Raw genomic sequence first — 19620 nt, 5'->3', positions numbered from 1 at the left:
AACAGATGCACGGAAAAAAATAAACTTTAAAAATTAGTGTTTGAAATTATAACCCGGAACCCGGGTATCAATATGGGGAATTTTAACATTCCAAATAATAAATTTTATTATACGTGTCGTCAATTTTCTAAGTATCAGTTACGTTTTTTAAAGTACAAATAGTAATTTTACTTGCGTAGACAATAAATTTTCATACTTATCCTGTAATTATTCACGTTTTTTAATCATAAATAAAAAAATTACTATTTAGAATGATGGTATTTACTGATCACTTTATCATTTTTTTACACGATTCTGAAGTTGGCAGACAATTAAAAATTTTTTGATTTTTTTTTTAACAATTAAATTTGAAGAAAAAAAAAACTAAAAATATGCACATGTAGAAAATATAAAAAACTACAAGCGCAATTTTTTCATATTTTTTTTTCTTATAATTTATCGTTTTGGATAAATTTGAAAAATTATCAGACGTCAGCTAACTTCAGTATCATTTTTTTTACTTGTTCTTAAATTATATAGTTCATTTTTTTCCGTGTGGATTTATCAAAAAATCATAAGAGACTTTTTTTGTAGAACATAAAATTCCCTACAAAAATGTATCTTAGGCTTATTTTGATAAAACGCCATTAACGAGGTATAAAATTCAAAAAACTTAAAATTTTGATTGACTGAGCATACTGACCATTTAATTTAGAATAGAAAAAAAATGAAATCATGCATACGTAGCTCTTGGAAAGAGAAAAAGACGGCATGTTTAGTTCTATCTTTAAAATAATTATTCTCACTCATATGCTTAGTTAAAAAATTCGAAAAATTTGTTTTTATCATTTTTTCAAAATATGACAGCAATTTTCGAAAATAAAAAAATTGCACCTCTAGATAATAAAAAAACGAAGAGGTGAGTTTTTTTTTTATTTTCGTTTCAACGATTTGTTCAAAAATTATGACGTGCTAAAGTTTTTTTTCGATTTAAAAAAAAAAAAAACGAAGGCGCCCTTAGATAATAGTGCCATCAAGAAAGTAATACAATATGAAGTTATTCCGATCATTTGAAATGTCAGGTTAGCTTGCTAAAAATTTTGTTTTTGAATAAATCCAAAACAGTGAGCTAAAAAAAAAAAAAAATTGCTAGCATATCTAGTTTATTTCAATAGAATTCTATTTCATTCATTTAATTGTTTATAATTCAAATTGTTTAAAAGATATCCGCTGTCAAATATTTTATTTTTCGTTTGTCTGCTAACTTCAGGCTCATATTTTCTCATATATTTTCAAGGTAAGTGTGGATTTTAATTGATAACACAGTAAAAGACGAATCGTCAAAGTGTAAAAAAAGCGTGTGTTAAAATTCTGTGTGTTTAATTTTTAACACTTGTGTGTAAATTTAACACACAGTATTTATCTTGTTTAAACAGTCGCAATCGATTGATTTTTTAACAGACAAAAATTTTATTTTATTTGAAAGTATCACTTTTTATATGTTACTGTCAAATCAACACACAAAATATGTTAAAAATAATGCCGACCATCACAAAATAATTCTTGGAAAATTTTTATTCTTAACATATGCGTATGTAACTTTTTTTAACACTCACGACATGTTAAAATAACACATAAATAAGTGTCAAACGTTCGTTGGAAACACGATATGTGTTGATTTTGACGGATATTTTTTTACTGTGAATGATAAGTAAAAGAGGACAGGATAAATAATCGGTAATTATTCATAAATTTAATTACTGGCCTAATTTATTTTTACCGTAATGATATCAGTAAATATTGCAAGTCATTTAAATTTCGATAACAAGATGAAAATTAATATCAAACAATTATCTAGTTTTATAAAATACAAGAATTCATCACGGAACCGAATATAAAAAATGTTAGCTGTATTATAAATAATATGTTATCATATATAGCACCACAAGACGATAGTGTTATGGGTTGATTTGTAAAAGTGGGATACCTGCATCGTTCGTTCAATTAATTGAGCAATTACGAGTTAATTCACCTGGCAAAGTAGTGGGAACATTAATACGAGATAGTTCGTCTATAGTTTGCAAGCATCGACATGGCTATGAAAAATTGGTGTGAAAAGGTAAATTTTTGAAAAATGTTTAAAGATTTTAAAAATTAACTTATATTTTGACAGAAAATTTTTTTTTATATAAAAAGATTCCGAACCCTGTTTATGAAAACGGAGTTTGGAGAGGAACGAAAATTGATTTGCCAGAGGGATACTTTAAAATCGGGGAGAGAGTTCGTAGTCAATTTGAAAAATATCCAGATTTCGTAGGACAGGTATTTGGTTCAAATAATATGAGATAAGTGTAAATTATATAAGATTTTATGAATATTTAAATAGTTTTGATGATTTAGATTGACGGTGCAACGGGAAAAAAAGACACGTTTAAATGTATGGGCGCAAGAACTACACAGTGCGCGTTATGGCTTAAAAAACAAGGCGTCAGTCGTGGAGATGTCGTTGGTCTGTGTTCAAAAAATCATTTGGACAGTTGCATACCGCTTTTAGCTTCTTTCTATTTAGGAGCTATTTTTAACCCCTGGTGGGACAGTTGTTTAGATGAAGGTATTTATCATAAAATAACTTCGACGAAAACAATTAACGAGAGTTTTAATTTATGTTATTTTGATTAAATAGAACTAGTGACGTATTTTATAAACACAACAAAGCCAAAAGTGTTGTTTGTTGACGAGGACACCGCGGAAATAATTATCAAGGCAATGACTAAAATTGATTATTCATTGCCTGTAGTAATTTTCGGTAAAAAAACTGGTCTGCTATCTTTCAAAGACATTTTGCAGACTCAAAATGACGATGAAGTTAGCAAATTTAAATGTACGGAAGTAGAAGCTGAAGACCCCGCGTTAATAATATGCACTTCAGGAACAACAAGCTGTCCAAAGGGAGCTTTACATTCTTACCGATCATGTGTTCATATGATCGGCCATTACCCAACTGACACCACATCACAAACTATTCTATGGTTTTCTAGCCTCTGCTGGATATCTGGAGTATTGACAACCATAAGATCAATTATATACAAAGCCACGATGATTGTTTCTTATTATTTAAGCGAAGAAGAGGCTTGCAGATACATAGAAAAATATAAGGTCGGTAATTTTATAATAAAAGTAACTTTTCGAGAACAAAAATTTGATCGAAAAGAATCTATTGTCGTAGATTACTCGACTAACCTTGGGTTCAAGTGTAGCGAACCGACTTAGTAAAACAGAGCAAGTATGGAAGTATGATGTGTCATCAATTACTTTGGTGCTTTGCGGCGGAGGGATCCTTAAAAGTGAGGTCGTAGAATTTCTACGTACTCTATTTAGGAATGCAGCTATTTACACCGTTTATGGTATTAATTAAAAGTTACTTTTTATTTTTCAATATGATAGGTTACTAATTAAAATTAAACCAAATAGGTAGCACTGAGTGTGGAATAGTCGTGGTTGGGAAAGTCGAGTCGAGTAAATTAACTTCATGTGGTAAAATACTTGCTAACATAGAAATCAAAGTTGTTGACCCTGATACTAGTAAAATTCTTGGACCAAATGAAAATGGAGAGTTGCTGTGTCGAAGTCAAACGTTGATGACTCGTTACTGGAATAATCCAGCAGCAACTGAAGAAGCTATCGACTCAGAAGGTAACTTCGATCAATTTATTATTTCTTATATGATTCAATCATTTCGCTGCTTACTTCAGGATGGTACCACACTGGAGACCTGGGGTATTATGACAACAGTGGTAACATTTTCATTGTCGAAAGAATTAAAGAGTTGATAAAATGCCGCCGTTATCATATACCGCCAGCAGCCATCGAAAGTGTAATTCAAGATCTTCCGGGAGTTGCGGAAGTAGCAGTTGTTGCTAAACCAAGTTTTGAAAATCTAGAAGTTCCAATGGCTTTTGTTACCAAAGTGCCCGGAATGCAAGTCAGTTTCATCCGACATTTTTTTCTAACAATAGCAAATGTTTATTTTTCAATTTGCTGATAACTTTACTTTGTTTCAGATTACCGAGGCTGAAATTAATGAAGCCATAGAAAAAAAACTTCACGACAGAATGAAACTTCGAGGTGGGATTTGTTTTTTGGAAAAAATGCCCTATACCAATTCGAAAAAAATATCTAAAAAAGAACTCCGTGCCATGGCAAGAGCTTTAGCAGAAAATAAACAATAATTTATCGTAGAAAAAATTTTTGAATGTCGTATTTACCTAGAAAATTTATATAAATTTTGACGATATATTTTTGTAACAATACAATAAATTCTATATTATATAAAAAAAATAATAACGTGACAGTAATTAAAAATATCCAGTATTTTTTTTAAAACTCTTCAACGATCCAAAATATTTAGAGGTCACTTTTGTAAGAAAATTGCAAATCAATTCCCAAACAAATCTAAAGTTGGGGAATTATTTCGTACCTATTTAATCACGACTAAATCTAATCATTTGGTAAAATGATCGCCTGCCTTTCTCAGTCCGACGTCGATTAAAAAAAAATAGCATCCCTACTATAGTTTTTGTGACTCTTTCTACTAACCCGATGAAAAAAGATTTTATACAATTGTATAGAATTATATATTAATTATATCGCGTTACTGATGCCATAAAGGCGTATCCCGAAAAAAATACCCTTGAAAAGGCATAAGGGCGTATAAAAAATTTTTTTCCGGGAATCGACGTAGTTATGCCTGAAACGGGCAGAAATGCAAAAAAAATTTTTGGTATGCCCTTATGGCACCCAGGGTACCTACCGGGAGCCATAAGGGCGTACCAAAAAATTTTTTTTTCGGGAAACAACGTACTTTTACTTGAAACGCGTAGTAATGACGAAAAAAAATTTTTTTCAAATTTGAAAGTTTTGGTACGCCCTTATGGCACCCGGGGTACCCACTGGGAGCCATAAGGGCGTACAAAAAAAAATTTTTTCGGGAAACGACGTATTTTTACTTTAAATTCAGAGAAATGATGAAAAAATTTTTTTTTCAAATTTGAAATTAACTTTGATCAAAATTTTTTGGAATACTTTTATTCAAAATGATCACTCTCAATCACAAATAAAGTGATCAAAGTTAATTTCAAATTTGAAAAAAAAAATTTTTTCATCATTTCTATGCATTTAAAGTAAAAATACGTCGTTTCCCAAAAATTTTTTTTTTGTACGCCCTTATGGCTCCCAGTGGGTACCCCGGGTGCCATAAGGGCGTACCAAAAAATTTCAAATTTGAAAAAAATTTTTTTTCGTCATTTCTACGCGTTTCAAGTAAAAGTACGTTGTTTCTCGAAAAAAAAATTTTTTGGTACGCCCTTATGGCTCCCGGTAGGTACCCTGGGTGCCATAAGGGCATACCAAAATTTTTTTTTGCATTTCTGCCCGTTTCAGGCATAACTACGTCGATTCCCGAAAAAAATTTATTGGTACGCCCTTATGGCACCCGGGTGCCATAAGGGCGTATAATAGGCTGATACGCCCTTATGGCATTTGTAACGCGATATATGGACTATATATAATTATATATAGACTATATATAATTGGATAGAAAAAATGGCCCGATCCAATTGTATACAATTTGTATAGAAAATTGTATACAATTCTATACAAATTGTATACAATTCTATATAATTATATACAATTCTATACAATTCTATATATTGCAATTATATAGAAATGTATATAATTATATAGAATTGTATATAATTTGTATAAAATTGTATATAATTATATAGACTTGTATACAATTTGTGTAGAATCGTATACAATTTCTATACAGTTATATACAATTGGATCGGGCCATTTTTTGTATATAATTTTATACAATTGTATAAAATCTTTTTTCATCGGGAAGGACATCGTAAAGAATTAAAAATCTTTATATTGTGTAGAATTATTCCCGATAGAAAAAAAGTTAGGGGCCACTTTTCATAAAAATACATAGACAGTGTCATCCTCATTTATCTTCATTTATCTCATATGTGTCTGGACTTGAAAAATAAATTCCTCTAAGGACGTTTCCGGGTTTCATCTGCTAGAGGTTATCGTAAAGAACAAATATCGTGTGTAGTTATTTCAAAAAAGGGCAAAGTTATAGACTCCTGTGGATGCAAACGGTCAGTAAGTGTCAAGAAGACAAAACTAGACGAAACTTCGAGTGTTGTCCGCTCAAAAAATAATTTCTTCCTCCTAAGTTTATATTAGACTTTTTCCTGCTAGAAGACTTGAATTCTAACACTGGTAATATTTTGCTCTATCAGTAGATCGGTTGATTCTTTTCGTTCTGTCTATACCTATTGTCATCTTAAATGAATTTTGAGACTCTTTCAAAGTAAAATAATATAAAATACTGAAGAAAAAATAATTTTTTCAAAAATGTCGTTGTGTCAAAACTACGAGTTATATAATAGATGAAGAAAAATAAAATTGACCTAAGATTCAGAATAATCAGACCTACTTTTGCATTTTTACTATCAAAATCACTTAATTATATTTTTTTTTTTTTTTAGTGACTTTAATTTTAAAATGAAAAATATTAATTTAATCGTATCAATGAATAGTGCAAATCATTTAGGTATTATACGAACAGTATAAAATAAAAAATACCATCAGGTATGGATTTTAATTGATAATAATGATAATTAAAAGAGAACTAATAGATAAAATGGGGCACCGAAAAATTTGTGATGAATTTTTTTTGACGATTTCTATTATCGGTAATTATTCGTACATTTAATTACTGACCTAATTTATATTTATAGTAATCTATCAGTAAATATTGCAAGTCATTTAAATTTCAATAAAAAGATAAAAAAAAAATTAATAACAAACAATTATCTTGATTTATGAAATACAAGAATTTATCGCGGAAATGAATAAAAAAAAATGTTAGCGGTACTATAAATAATATGTTATCATATATATCAGCACAAGGCGATAGTGTTGCGGACTAATTTGTAAAAGTGGGATAACTGCATCGTTCGTTTAATTAATCGTGCAATTACGAGTTAATTCTGGTGGCAAAGTAGTAGGAGCGTTGATACGAGATAGTTCGTCTAGTTTACACGCATCGACATGGCTATGCAGAGTGGTAGAGAAGAGGTAATGGTTTAAAATATTTAAGAATTTCATAAATTTACTAATATTTTGACGGAAAGATTTTTTTAATTGTAAGATTCCGAACCCTGTTTATGATAATGGAGTTTGGAGAGGAACGAAAATTGATTTGCCAGAGGGATACTTTAAAATCGGAGAGAGAGTTCGTAGTCAATTTGAAAAATATCCAGATTTCGTAGGACAGGTATTTGGTTTAAATAATATGAGATAAGTGTAAATTATATAAGATTTTATGAATACTTAAATAGTTTTGATGATTTAGATTGACGGTGCGACGGGAATAAAAGACACGTTCAATTGTATGGGTGCAAGAACTACAAAGTGCGCAGTATGGCTTAAAAAACAAGGCGTCAGTCGTGGAGATGTCGTTGGTCTGTGTTCAAAAAATCATTTGGACAGTTGCATACCGCTTTTAGCTTCTTTCTATGTAGGAGCTATTTTCAACCCCTGGTGGGACAGTTGTTTAGATGAAGGTATTTATCATAAAATAACTTCGCCGAAAACAATTAACGAGAGTTTTAATTTATGTTATTTTGATTAAATAGAACTGGTGATGTATTTTATAAACACAACAAAGCCAAAAGTATTGTTTGTTGACGAGGACAATGCGGAAATAATTATCAAGGCAATGACTAAAATTGATTATTCATTGCCTGTAGTAATTTTCGGTGAAAAAACTGGTCTGCTATCTTTCAAAGACATTTTGCAGACTCAAAATGACGATGAAGTTAGAAAATTTAAATGTACGGAAATAGAAGCTGAAGACCCAGCGTTAATAATGTACACTTCAGGAACAACAAGCGCTCCAAAAGGAGCTTTACATTCTTACCGATCATGTGTTCATATGGCCGTCCATTACCCAACTGACACTACATCACAAACTATTCTATGGTTTTCCAGCCTCTGCTGGATAACTGGAGTATTGGTAACCATAAGATCAATTATCTATAAAGCTACGATGATTGTTTCTCATAATTTGAGCGAAGAAGAGGCTTGCAGATACATAGAAAAGTATAAGGTCGGTAATTTAAGATAACAATATGTTTTTAAAAAAAGGTTCTAATCGAAAACAATCTATTGTCGTAGATTACGCGACTAACCTTGGGTACAAGTGTAGCGAACCGATTTAGTAAAACAGAGCAAGTATGGAAGTATGATGTGTCATCAATGAGTTTGGTGCTTAGCGGCGGAGGAATTTTCAGAAATGAGGTCGTAGAATTTTTATGTACTCTATTTAAGAATGCAGCTGTTCACACCGGTTATGGTATTAATTAAAAGTTACTTATTATTGTTTAATATGATAGATTACTAATTAGAGTTTAACCAAATAGGTAGCACTGAGTGTGGAATAATAGTGGTTGGGAAAGTTGAGCCTAATAAATTAACTTCATGTGGTAAAACACTTGCTAACATAGAAATCAAAGTAGTGGATCCTGAAACTAATAAAATTCTTGGACCGAATGAAAATGGAGAGTTGTGGTGCCGAAGCCAAACGTTAATGACTCGATACTGGAATAATCCAGCAACAACTGAAGAAGCTATCGACTCAGAAGGTAACGTCGATCAAGTTATTATTTCTTATATGATTCAATCATTTCGCTGCTTACTTCAGGATGGTACCACACTGGAGACCTGGGGTATTATGACAACGATGGTGATATTTTCATTGTCGAAAGAATAAAAGAATTGATAAAATACCGCCTTCATCATGTACCGCCAGCAGCCATCGAAAGTGTAATTCAAGATCTTCCGGGAGTTGCGGAAGTAGCAGTTGTTGCTAAACCAAGTCTTGAAGATCTAGAACTTCCAATGGCTTTTGTTACCAAAGTGCCCGGAATGCAAGTCAGTTTCATCCGACATTTTTTTCTAACAATAGCAAACGTTTATTTTTTAATTTGCTGATAACTTTACTTTGTTTCAGATTACTGAGGCTGAAATTAATGAAGCCGTAGAAAAAAAACTCCACGACAGAATGAAACTTCGAGGCGGGATTTGTTTTTTGGAAAAAATGCCCTATACCAATTCGAAAAAAATATCTAAAAAAGAACTTCGTGCCATGGCAAGAGCTTTAGCAGAAAATAAACAATAATTTATCGTAGAAAAAATTTTTGAATGTTGTATTTACCTAGAAAATTTATATAAATTTTGACGATATATTTTTGTAACAATACAATAAATTCTATATTGCATAAAAGAAAAAATAACGTGACAGTAATTAAAAATATCCAGTATTTTTTTTAAAAACTCTTTAACGATTTCAAATTTTTCAAGATCATTTCGGTAAGAAAACCTCTAAACTTCCCGGTGGTTCCGAGCTCAGAGAGCTTAACAACGTTATTATCTGTAAATTTTTGAGCTCTTCTAGTTATTCACGACAAAGGGAAAAATACGACTCTTTATAGAAAGACATACTCATCTGCCCGCATCTGCCCGACGTCTTTTACTCAAAGAAATAAATTTTTCTAGGGACTTTTTTAGGTTTTTCCTACTAGAAGACATCATAATGAACAAAAAACGTCTGTATTGTGATAAGTTATTCTCAACAGGAGCAAAGTTATGGGCTTCCTTCATGGGAAGGCATGGAAAGCCTCATCCTTATTTATCCTCATATGTGTCTGAACTCAAAAAATAAATATGTCTTAGGACTTTTTTTGTTTTTTCCTACTAGAGGGCATCATAATGAACAATAAATTTTTATATTGTGATAGAATATTCCCAACAGGAACAAAGTTATGGGCTCCTCTACACAGAATGTCATAGACAAAGCATCTTCACCCATGTTCACCCATTTTCAAATGGGTTTGAACTCGAAAGTAAAATTTTCCGCAGGACTTTTTTTGGTTTCTTCCACTAGAGGACATCATAATAAACAAAAAATGTTGATATTGTGATAGAATTTTCTCAACAGGAGCAAAGTTACGGGCCACTCTTCATGGAAAGGCATGGACAGCTTCATCTCCACCCATCACACCCATCTCCACCTTATCCTCATATGGGTCTGAACTCGACAAAAAAATTTTTCTCGGGACTTTTTTTCTAGAAAAACCAGTTTATCAAAAATATCGTTGTGTCAAAACTGCGTTTGATATAATGAATGTAGAAAAAAAAAAAAAAATTGATCTAAGATTCAGAATAATCAGACCCACTTTTGAATTTTTATTATCAATATCATTTAATTATATTTTCATCTTAATAGATGTTTAATTTTGAAATTAAAATTATCAATTTAATCATGTTAATGAATAGTGCAAGTCATCTGAGTATTATCCAAACAGTATAAAATAAATAATGTAATCAGGTATGCTGAGAAATTAATATTTTATCAATCTACAGTAATTAATGATAAGAGAAAATTCTGATAAATGAAAAATAATGCGCCGTTATCATTGAAATAAATGTTCAACAAATAATAAATTAAATTTGACACGATAATGAAAGAACTTGTCAGAAGAGAGATAACTGTACTTTGTCCTGGATCTATCGTGCGATGGATAGTTACTCCAGACGATGGAGAGGGAACGCATCGCTTAATTAAAACTGTTGCTGCAGTTCAAGTGCAATAGATATGGCTGCGAAACCAAGTCCACGAGAGGTGAGTTTTTAAGAACATCTCTGTAATAATACGACAAACTGAAATATAATCAGAAAATTGTTCAAATTATAAAAGATTCCGAAACCTGTTTATGAAAATGGAGTTTGGAGAGGAACAAAAATTAATTTGCCAGAGGGATACTTTAAAATCGGACAGAGAGTTCGTAGTCAATTTGAAAAATATCCAGATTTCGTAGGACAGGTATTTGGTTCAAATAATATGAGATAAGTGTAAATTATAGTTAAATTTTATGAATATTTAAATAGTTTTGATGATTTAGATTGACGGTGCAACGGGAAAAAAAGACTCGTTCAATTGTATGGGCGCAAGAACTACAAAGTGCGCGTTATGGCTTAAAAAACAAGGCGTTAGTCGTGGAGATGTCGTTGGTCTGTGTTCAAGAAATCATTTGGACAGTTGCATACCACTTTTAGCTTCTTTCTATTTAGGAGCTATTTTTAACCCCTGGTGGGACAGTTGTTTAGATGAAGGTATTTATCATAAAATAACTTCGCCGAAAACAATTAACGAGAGTATTAATTTATGTTATTTTGATTAAATAGAACTGGTGACGTATTTTATAAACACAACAAAGCCAAAAGTGTTGTTTGTTGACGAGGACAATGCGGAAATAATTATCAAGGCAATGACTAAAATTGATTATTCATTGCCTGTAGTAATTTTCAGTGAAAAAACTGGTCTGCTATCTTTCAAAGATATTTTGCAGACTCAAAATGACGATGAAGTTAGCAAATTCAAATGTACGGAAATAGAAGCTGAAGACCCAGCGTTAATATTGTATACATCAGGAACAACAAGTTCTCCAAAGGGAGCTCTACATTCTTACCGATCATTCATTACTATGATAAGTTATTACCCACCAGACTCTACACCCCATACTGTTCTATGGTTTTCTGGACTCTGCTGGATGTCTGGACTACTAACAATCTTACGGTCAATTACATGCAAAGTTACGATGATTGTTTATCATAATTTAGGCGAAGAAGAAGCCTGTAGGCTCGTAGAAAAATACAAGGTTGTTAATTTACCGCCAAAAAAAGCTTACAAAAATAAAATTATGAACTTAAAGAGAAATTATGTTGAGGCAGGTTACTCGGATATCAATGGGTACAAGCACAGCTAATAGATTCAGTAAGACAAAAGGCGTATGGAAGTATGATGTATCATCAGTTGTTTCAGTAAGCTATGGTGGCGGAATCGCTATAAAAGAAGTTGTCGAATCCTTACGTAATTTATTCAATAATGCAGTTATTTACGTCGCTTATGGTATTTTCCTTCCTCGTTAACAACTGACTTGATATTTTTCATATAAAATATATTAAAAATTGAATAATAAATAGGTAGCACCGAATGTGGAGCAGTAGCAGGAGGAAAAGTTGACTCCAGCAAATTAACCTCATGTGGAAAAGTATTTTTCAATACAGATCTAAAAATAGTTGACCCTGAAACTAATAAAATTCTTGGACCGAATGAAAATGGAGAGTTGTGGTGCCGATGCCGAACATTAATGACTCGTTACTGGAATAATCCTGCAGCAACTGAAGAAGCTATCGACTCAGAAGGTAATTTCGATCAAGTTATTATTTCTTATATGATTCAATCATTTCGCTGCTTACTTCAGGATGGTACCACACTGGAGACCTGGGGTCTTATGACAACGATGGTGATATTTTCATTTTCGAAAGAATAAAAGAATTGATAAAATACCGCCTTCATCATGTACCGCCAGCAGCCATCGAAAGTGTAATTCAAGATCTTCCGGGAGTTGCGGAAGTAGCAGTTGTTGCTAAACCAAGTCTTGAAGATCTAGAACTTCCAATGGCTTTTGTTACCAAAGTGCCCGGAATGCAAGTCAGTTTCATCCGACATTTTTTTCTAACAATAGCAAACGTTTTTTTTTTTAATTTACTGATGACTTTACTTTGTTTCAGATTACCGAGGCTGAAATTAATGAAGCCGTAGAAAAAAAACTCCACGACAGAATGAAACTTCGAGGTGGGATTTGTTTTTTGGAAAAAATGCCCTATACATCTTCGAAAAAAATATCTAAAAAAGAACTCCGTGCCATGGCAAGATGTTTAGCAGAAAATAAAAAATAATTTCTTATAAAAAATATTTGTAAATTCCGTATATTTACCTAGAAAATTTATATTAATTTTGACGGTATGTTTTTGTCCGTATTCATTTTCATTTATCCTCATATAGGTTCGGACTCGAAAAATAAATTTTTCTCAGGACTTTTTTGGGTTTTTTCTGCTACAGGGCATCGTAAGAAACGAAAATTGTGAGTAGTTTTTCCCAAAAAAGGCAAAGTTATAGACTTCTGTGGATAAAAATGATAAGACAGTGTCAAGAGGACGAAACTGGACGAAACTTCGAGTGTTATCCGCCCAAAAAATACTTTCTTTCTCCAAAATTTATTTGACTTTTCCCTTCTAGAATACATAGAAACTTGTTGTGTCAAAACTGCCAGTGATATAAGAAATGTAGAAAAAAAAATAAATTGATCTAAGATTCAGAATAATCAGACCTCGTTTTGCATTTTGATTATTAATATCAGCTAATTATATTTTCTTCTTAATAGATGTTTAATTTTGAAATTAAAATTATCAATTTATTCACATCAATGAATAGTGCAAGTCATTTAAGTATCATACAAACAGTGTAAAATAAATAATGCAATCAAGTATATTTCATCAATCTACAGTAATAAATGATAAGAGAAAATTCTGATAAATAAAAAATAATGCGCCATTATCATTGAAATAAATGATCAACAAAAAATAAGTTACATTTTACACGACAATGAAAGAACTTGTCAGTAATGAGATAACTGTACTTTGCCCTGGATCTATCGTGCGATGGATAGTTAATCCAGACAATGGAGAGGGAACGCATCGCTTAATTAAAACTGTTGCTGCAGTTCAAGTGCAACAGATATGGCTGCGAAACCAAGTCCACGAGAGGTGAGTTTTTAAGAACATCTCTGTAATATTACAAAAAACTGAAATATAATCAGAATATTGTTCAAATTATAAAAGATTCCGAAACCTGTTTATGAAAATGGAGTTTGGAGAGGAACAAAAATTAATTTGCCAGAGGGATACTTTAAAATCGGACAGAGAGTTCGTAGTCAATTTGAAAAATATCCAGATTTCGTAGGACAGGTATTTGGTTCAAATAATATGAGATAAGTGTAAATTATAGTTAAATTTTATGAATATTTAAATAGTTTTGATAATTTAGATTGACGGTGCAACGGGAAAAAAAGACACGTTCAATTGTATGGGCGCAAGAAGTACAAAGTGCGCAGTATGGCTTAAAAAACAAGGCGTTAGTCGTGGAGATGTCGTTGGTCTGTGTTCAAAAAATCATTTGGACAGTTGCATACCGCTTTTAGCTTCTTTCTATTTAGGAGCTATTTTTAACCCCTGGTGGGACAGTTGTTTAGATGAAGGTATTTATCATAAAATAACTTCGCCGAAAACAATTAACGAGAGTTTTAATTTATGTTATTTTGATTAAATAGAACTGGTGATGTATTTTATAAACACAACAAAGCCAAAAGTGTTGTTTGTTGACGAGGACACCGCGGAAATAATTATCAAGGCAATGACTAAAATTGATTATTCATTGCCTGTAGTAATTTTCGGTGAAAAAACTGGTCTGCTATCTTTCAAAGACATTTTGCAGACTCAAAATGACGATGAAGTTAGGAAATTTAAATGCACGGAAATAGAAGCTGAAGACCCAGCGTTAATATTGTATACATCAGGAACAACAAGCCTTCCAAAGGGAGCTCTACATTCTTACCGATCATTCATTACTATGATAAGTTATTACCCACCAGACTCTACACCCCATACTGTTCTATGGTTTTCTGGACTCTGCTGGTTGTCTGGACTACTAACAGTCTTACGGTCAATCATATGCAACGTTACGATGATTGTTTACCACAATTTAGGTGAAGAAGAAGCTTGTAGGCTCGTAGAAAAATACAAGGTTGTTAATTTACCGCTAAAAAAGCTTACAAAAATAAAATTATGAACTTAAAGAGAAATTATGTTGAGGCAGGTTACTCGGATAACGATGGGAACAAGCACAGCTAATAGAATCAGTAAGACGAATGAAGTATGGAAGTACGATGTGTCATCAGTCGTTTTTGTAGCCTGTGCCGGCGGAATCGCTAAAAAAGAAGTCATCGAATCTTTACAAAATTTATTCAAAAATGCAGCTATTTACGCCGCTTTTGGTATTTTCTAACTATTTTCCCTTCTCATTACTAATTAACTTTATTTTTTATTATAAAAGTAATATTATACATTGAATTATAAATAGCTAGCAGCGAATGTGGAGCAGTAACAGGAGGAATTGTTGAGCCTAATAAATTAACCACATGCGGAAAAGTATTTTTCAATACAGATCTGAAAATAGTCGACCCTGAAACTAATAAAATTCTTGGACTGAATGAAAGTGGAGAGTTGTGTTGCCGATGCCGAACATTAATGACTCGTTACTGGAATAATCCAGCAGCAACTGCAGAAGCTATCGACTCAAAAGGTAACTTCGATCAAGTTGATATTTCTTATATGATTCAATCATTTCGCTGCTTACTTCAGGATGGTACCACACTGGAGACCTGGGGTATTATGACAACGATGGTGATATTTTCATTGTCGAAAGAATAAAAGAATTGATAAAATACCGCCTTCATCATGTACCGCCAGCAGCCATCGAAAGTGTAATTCAAGATCTTCCGGGAGTTGCGGAAGTAGCAGTTGTTGCTAAACCAAGTCTTGAAGATCTAGAACTTCCAATGGCTTTTGTCACCAAAGTGCCCGGAATGCAAGTCAGTTTCATCCGACATTTTTTTCTAACAATAGCAAACGTTTATTTTTTAATTTGCTGATAACTTTACTTTGTTTCAGATTACCGAGGCTGAAATTAATGAAGCCGTAGAAAAAAAACTCCACGACAGAATGAAACTTCGAGGCGGGATTTGTTTTTTGGAAAAAATGCCCTATACAACTACGAAAAAAATATCTAAGAAAGAACTCCGCGCCATGGCAAGACGTTTAGCAGAAAATAAAAAATAATTTCTAATTAATAAAGTTACTAATTAAATCAATATTCTGAGATTACATACCGAATATCATCCAATTATTAATTCCCGATATCTATCAGATTTAAAGAAATTACCAATTAAAAAAAAACTATCGAATAACATAAAGATATTAATATTGAAATATTTATATTTATCTCATATATTTTATACTGAAGTCAATTATTTAGTCCATAAATAAATCTGATTACATTTAAAAATAATAAACTAATAGTTTGAATTCAAATAAATTTTAAGTTGGCGCCAAAATAAATAAGGCGCGTTGCCATAGAATTGAGCGGCTGCTGTTATTTTTTTTCTTTTCCAATTTCCAACCTCCATTAAAAAACGTTAAACTCAACAATAAAAGTCCAGGAGACACGTGTAATACATAATAAATATTATAATGTTATTGCTGAGATAACTAATTGTCAAAAAGTTAAATCACAAAATATATATTAAATAAATACCGAAGGATAAATAAATAAATATCCAAGATGAGTACGATATTGGAGAAAATAGCGGCCATCGAGGCTGAGGTAACCTAATTTATTCCAGCATTTAATTATTTATATGACAATATGATCAATATGTATTTATTTATTTTATCAATGACAGATGAGCCGAACTCAAAAAAATAAAGCAACCTCAGGTCACTTGGCAACTTTGAAAGCTAAGCTAGCTAAATTAAGACGTGAATTGATAACTCCAAAAGGTGGTGGCGGTGGTGCCGGAGAACAAGGTTTCGAGGTTGCGAAAACTGGAGATGCTAGGATTGGTTTTGTCGGTTTTCCTTCAGTAGGAAAATCAACTTTGCTTAGTACTCTAGCTGGTGTTTATTCAGAAGTTGCAGCTTATGAATTTACAACATTGACAACTGTTCCTGGTTGTATTAAATACAAGGGTGCGAAAATTCAGGTATTCAAATCTCTGTGACACTGAAGGTAGCAGACGTATGACTATTTTAGTATTTTTTAATTTCCCGCCATGAAAATTTAAAGCTTTCAAAAATAAAAAAAGTTATTGGTGGCGGTCCGATTTTTAAAAATCGAGTTTTTATCAAATCTCGACTATTCTATTTCCTGATGAACGTCCATATGTGTGTGTCTGTGTGTAAACTGATTTTTGTCGTACGATAATTTTTGGAACGAGTCAACCGATTTAAACTTGGCGGCAATAGAAAAAACTCATCAATATTTAGATCTGATTAGATTTTAAACTCGATCAGTTGAGTAGTTTACGAGTTATACGAACAATAAATATTGAAAAATTATTTTTTTTACGTTTTTTTTGTATAACTCATAAACTACTTGCCTCAAAATTTAATCAGTTCTAAGTCTTGATGAGCCTTTTTGATTGCCGTCAAGTACGTTTGAATTTTTTCCAAAACTATCATACGCCAAAAATTAATTTTCTTATGATACTGAAGTTAGCAGACGTCTAATAATTTTTGGATTTTATTTTAGACGGTAAGTGATAAAAAAAAAAATTTTTTTAAAATTGCACTTGTAGTTTTTTAAATTTTATACATGTGCATATTTTTAGTCTTCATTTTTTTGTAATCAATTTGTTGAAAAAAAATCCGAAAATTTTTAATTGTCTGCTAACTTCAGTATCATATTTTCTTTTGTAACCGAATGTATTTTTTTTTAATTTAATAACAAAATAACCATTTTTTGAACTTTAAAATTCACAAACAGTAACGTTTTCAAGCTCTGAGCTCAAAGCTCGAAAAGATTTGGGATTGGCCTACAGGGTCAACCTTTTTTCATATTTTTTGTTAAATAAATTACTGACATTAATTTAAAAAATATCTAAAAAAGCAAATCTCAGAAATTATAGACTGAAAAAAAAAAACCTGCAATCCCTAGTCCGTTTTAAATCCAAGACGAATCAGTTTCAAATAAATAATTAAATGTGAAATAAAAATTAAATTTCAGCTTCTGGATTTACCCGGTATTATTGAAGGTGCTAAAGATGGTAAAGGTCGTGGTAGACAAGTAATTGCTGTAGCGCGTACATGCAGTCTTATATTTATTGTCCTCGACGTACTGAAACCGCTGGGACACAAGAGACTCATTGAACATGAGTTGGAAGGTTTCGGGTTGAGATTAAATAAGCAACCGCCTAATATTACGTTCAGAAAAAAAGAAAAGGGTGGAGTCAATCTACAAACTATGGTACATATTTAATTAAATCATCTCAATTAAATCATTAATTAATCAAACAATTGAATTATTCTAGTGCACGCAAACAGAACTGGACTTAGATACCGTAAAATCAATTTTATCTGAGTACAGAATTCATAACGCCGATATTACTCTGAGATACGACGCAAGCGCCGATGATCTTATTGATGTAATTGAAGGAAATCGCGTTTACGTACCGTGCATTTATTTGCTAAATAAAATAGGTAATTTAATTATCCACTGATTAATTTTATCCAACAAAACTTTTATAAAAATAGCAAATTAATTTTTTTTGTCATTCAGATCAAATAAGTATTGAAGAACTAGACGTTATCTACAAGATTCCTCACTGCGTACCGATTTCCGCTCATCATAAATGGAATTTTGATGACTTGCTTGAAAAAATGTGGGACTATCTCCAGCTTGTTAGAATGTATGAAATTTTTTAACTTTTTTTTGCAAGTAAATTGCAATTTCTATAATTTATTTTTATTTTTTCAGTTACACTAAACCTAAAGGGCAACTTCCTGATTATAATTCACCCGTGGTATTGAATAAGGAAAGACGAACTGTTGAAGATTTTTGTAATAAACTTCATCGATCTATTGCTAAAGAATTTAAATAGTAAGTTTTATATTCCTGACCTACTAGTTCTCTGATCGGGTACTGGGTCTTTTACCCTACAGACAAACGAATACACGAAATGACCGAGTACTAGTTCCCTGATCGGGTGCTAAATCTTTTACCTTTGCTTAAAAAAAAAGTACTTAATAGTAAAAGACCTGATACCCGATCAGGGAACTAGTACTCGATCACTAGTTGTCTGATCGGGTACTAGGTCTTTTAATTTATAAATAATTTTTTTTTAATTTAAAGTTAAAGAACTAGTACTCGATCAGAGAACTAGTATCCGATCACTTCATGTATTTGTATATTTATATATATTAAAATTTAGTAGACATAAATATACAAATACATGGAGTGATTGAGATGATCCTGAAATTAGCAGACAATTAGTAATTTTCGGATTTTTTTTTCACCAAATCAATTACTAAAAAACAAAAACTAAAAATATGCACATGTATAAAATTTAAAAAACTACAGGTGCAATTTTTTCAAATATTTTATTTTTTACGGTTTATCGTCTGAAAAAAACTCAAAAAATTATTAGACGTCTGCTAACTTCAGGATCATTGATTGAGTACTAGTTCCCTGATCGGGTACTGGGTCTCATGATATTGATTTTTTTTTAAATTAAAATTTTTTTTTCAGTGCATTGGTCTGGGGATCGTCGGTTAAACATCAGCCGCAAAAAGTAGGAAAGGATCACGTACTAAGTGATGAAGATGTTGTACAAATTGTGAAGAAAGTCTGAATGACAATGATAATAATAATGATAATAAATAATGAAATGATAAGTCTTGATATGATTGCACATCAAGCGACAAATGTTTATATAAATTTTTTCTCAACAATCAGCACACTTTTAATTGTAAAAAATACTCAGCGGCAAAAAAGTATAATTATTGATAAGAAAAGATAATTAACTTAAATTATTTACAATAATTATAGAC

The 19620-nt window shown here is 31.7% G+C and overlaps 3 protein-coding genes across 4 annotated transcripts; all 3 read left to right on the top strand.

Annotated features, from left to right (window-relative positions):
* Positions 1–1937: 1937 nt before the first annotated feature.
* LOC130664592 (uncharacterized) lies at positions 1938–4268 on the top strand. 2 transcript variants are annotated; one of them, XM_057464574.1, is made up of 8 exons: positions 1938–2098; positions 2176–2301; positions 2380–2590; positions 2663–3135; positions 3206–3383; positions 3451–3672; positions 3732–3961; positions 4041–4268. In XM_057464574.1, the coding sequence occupies exons 1-8, from the start codon at positions 2072–2074 to the stop codon at positions 4206–4208; spliced, it is 1635 nt and encodes a 544-aa protein (XP_057320557.1). In that variant the 5' UTR covers positions 1938–2071; the 3' UTR covers positions 4209–4268. The 2 variants fall into 2 exon arrangements, with proteins under 2 accessions (XP_057320557.1, XP_057320558.1); XM_057464575.1 differs by lacking the exon at positions 1938–2098 and having other exon boundaries at positions 2235–2301; positions 2366–2590; positions 4041–4267.
* A 2704-nt stretch (positions 4269–6972) lies between these two features.
* On the top strand, positions 6973–16045 carry LOC130665209 (uncharacterized). The gene is made up of 24 exons (XM_057465514.1): positions 6973–7128; positions 7202–7327; positions 7406–7616; positions 7689–8161; positions 8230–8407; positions 8475–8696; positions 8756–8985; positions 9065–9231; positions 10693–10735; positions 10811–10936; positions 11016–11226; positions 11299–11771; positions 11845–12022; positions 12097–12318; positions 12378–12607; positions 12688–12851; positions 13680–13722; positions 13798–13923; positions 14003–14213; positions 14286–14758; positions 14831–15008; positions 15095–15316; positions 15376–15605; positions 15685–16045. Exons 1-24 carry the CDS (start codon positions 7102–7104, stop codon positions 15850–15852), a joined length of 4932 nt encoding a protein of 1643 aa, XP_057321497.1. The 5' UTR covers positions 6973–7101; the 3' UTR covers positions 15853–16045.
* A 162-nt stretch (positions 16046–16207) lies between these two features.
* Positions 16208–19521, top strand: LOC130664593 (GTP-binding protein 128up). The gene is made up of 7 exons (XM_057464576.1): positions 16208–16396; positions 16476–16775; positions 17798–18037; positions 18102–18270; positions 18350–18479; positions 18548–18670; positions 19319–19521. Exons 1-7 carry the CDS (start codon positions 16355–16357, stop codon positions 19419–19421), a joined length of 1107 nt encoding a protein of 368 aa, XP_057320559.1. The 5' UTR covers positions 16208–16354; the 3' UTR covers positions 19422–19521.
* The last annotated feature ends 99 nt before the right edge of the window (positions 19522–19620 follow it).

Source organism: Microplitis mediator, chromosome 3 (genome assembly GCF_029852145.1).
Source record: "Microplitis mediator isolate UGA2020A chromosome 3, iyMicMedi2.1, whole genome shotgun sequence".
Taxonomy (NCBI): Eukaryota; Metazoa; Arthropoda; class Insecta; order Hymenoptera; family Braconidae; genus Microplitis; species Microplitis mediator.
The sequence above is the reverse complement of the archived record's forward strand: the minus strand, read 5'-3'. Positions and strand labels throughout refer to the sequence as shown.

Bases quoted from the DNA above. Each gene is read 5' to 3' on its own strand.
- LOC130665209 (XM_057465514.1), top strand. From the start codon at position 7,102: ATGGCTATGCAGAGTGGTAGAGAAGAG. The intron at 7,328-7,405 runs GTATTTGGTTTA...TTGATGATTTAG, and splicing joins ATCCAGATTTCGTAGGACAG to ATTGACGGTGCGACGGGAAT. The intron at 12,319-12,377 runs GTAATTTCGATC...TGCTTACTTCAG, and splicing joins AGAAGCTATCGACTCAGAAG to GATGGTACCACACTGGAGAC.
- LOC130664593 (XM_057464576.1), top strand. From the start codon at position 16,355: ATGAGTACGATATTGGAGAAAATAGCGGCCATCGAGGCTGAG. The intron at 16,397-16,475 runs GTAACCTAATTT...TATCAATGACAG, and splicing joins TAGCGGCCATCGAGGCTGAG to ATGAGCCGAACTCAAAAAAA. The intron at 16,776-17,797 runs GTATTCAAATCT...ATTAAATTTCAG, and splicing joins ACAAGGGTGCGAAAATTCAG to CTTCTGGATTTACCCGGTAT.
- LOC130664592 (XM_057464574.1), top strand. From the start codon at position 2,072: ATGGCTATGAAAAATTGGTGTGAAAAG. The intron at 2,302-2,379 runs GTATTTGGTTCA...TTGATGATTTAG, and splicing joins ATCCAGATTTCGTAGGACAG to ATTGACGGTGCAACGGGAAA. The intron at 2,591-2,662 runs GTATTTATCATA...TTGATTAAATAG, and splicing joins GGACAGTTGTTTAGATGAAG to AACTAGTGACGTATTTTATA.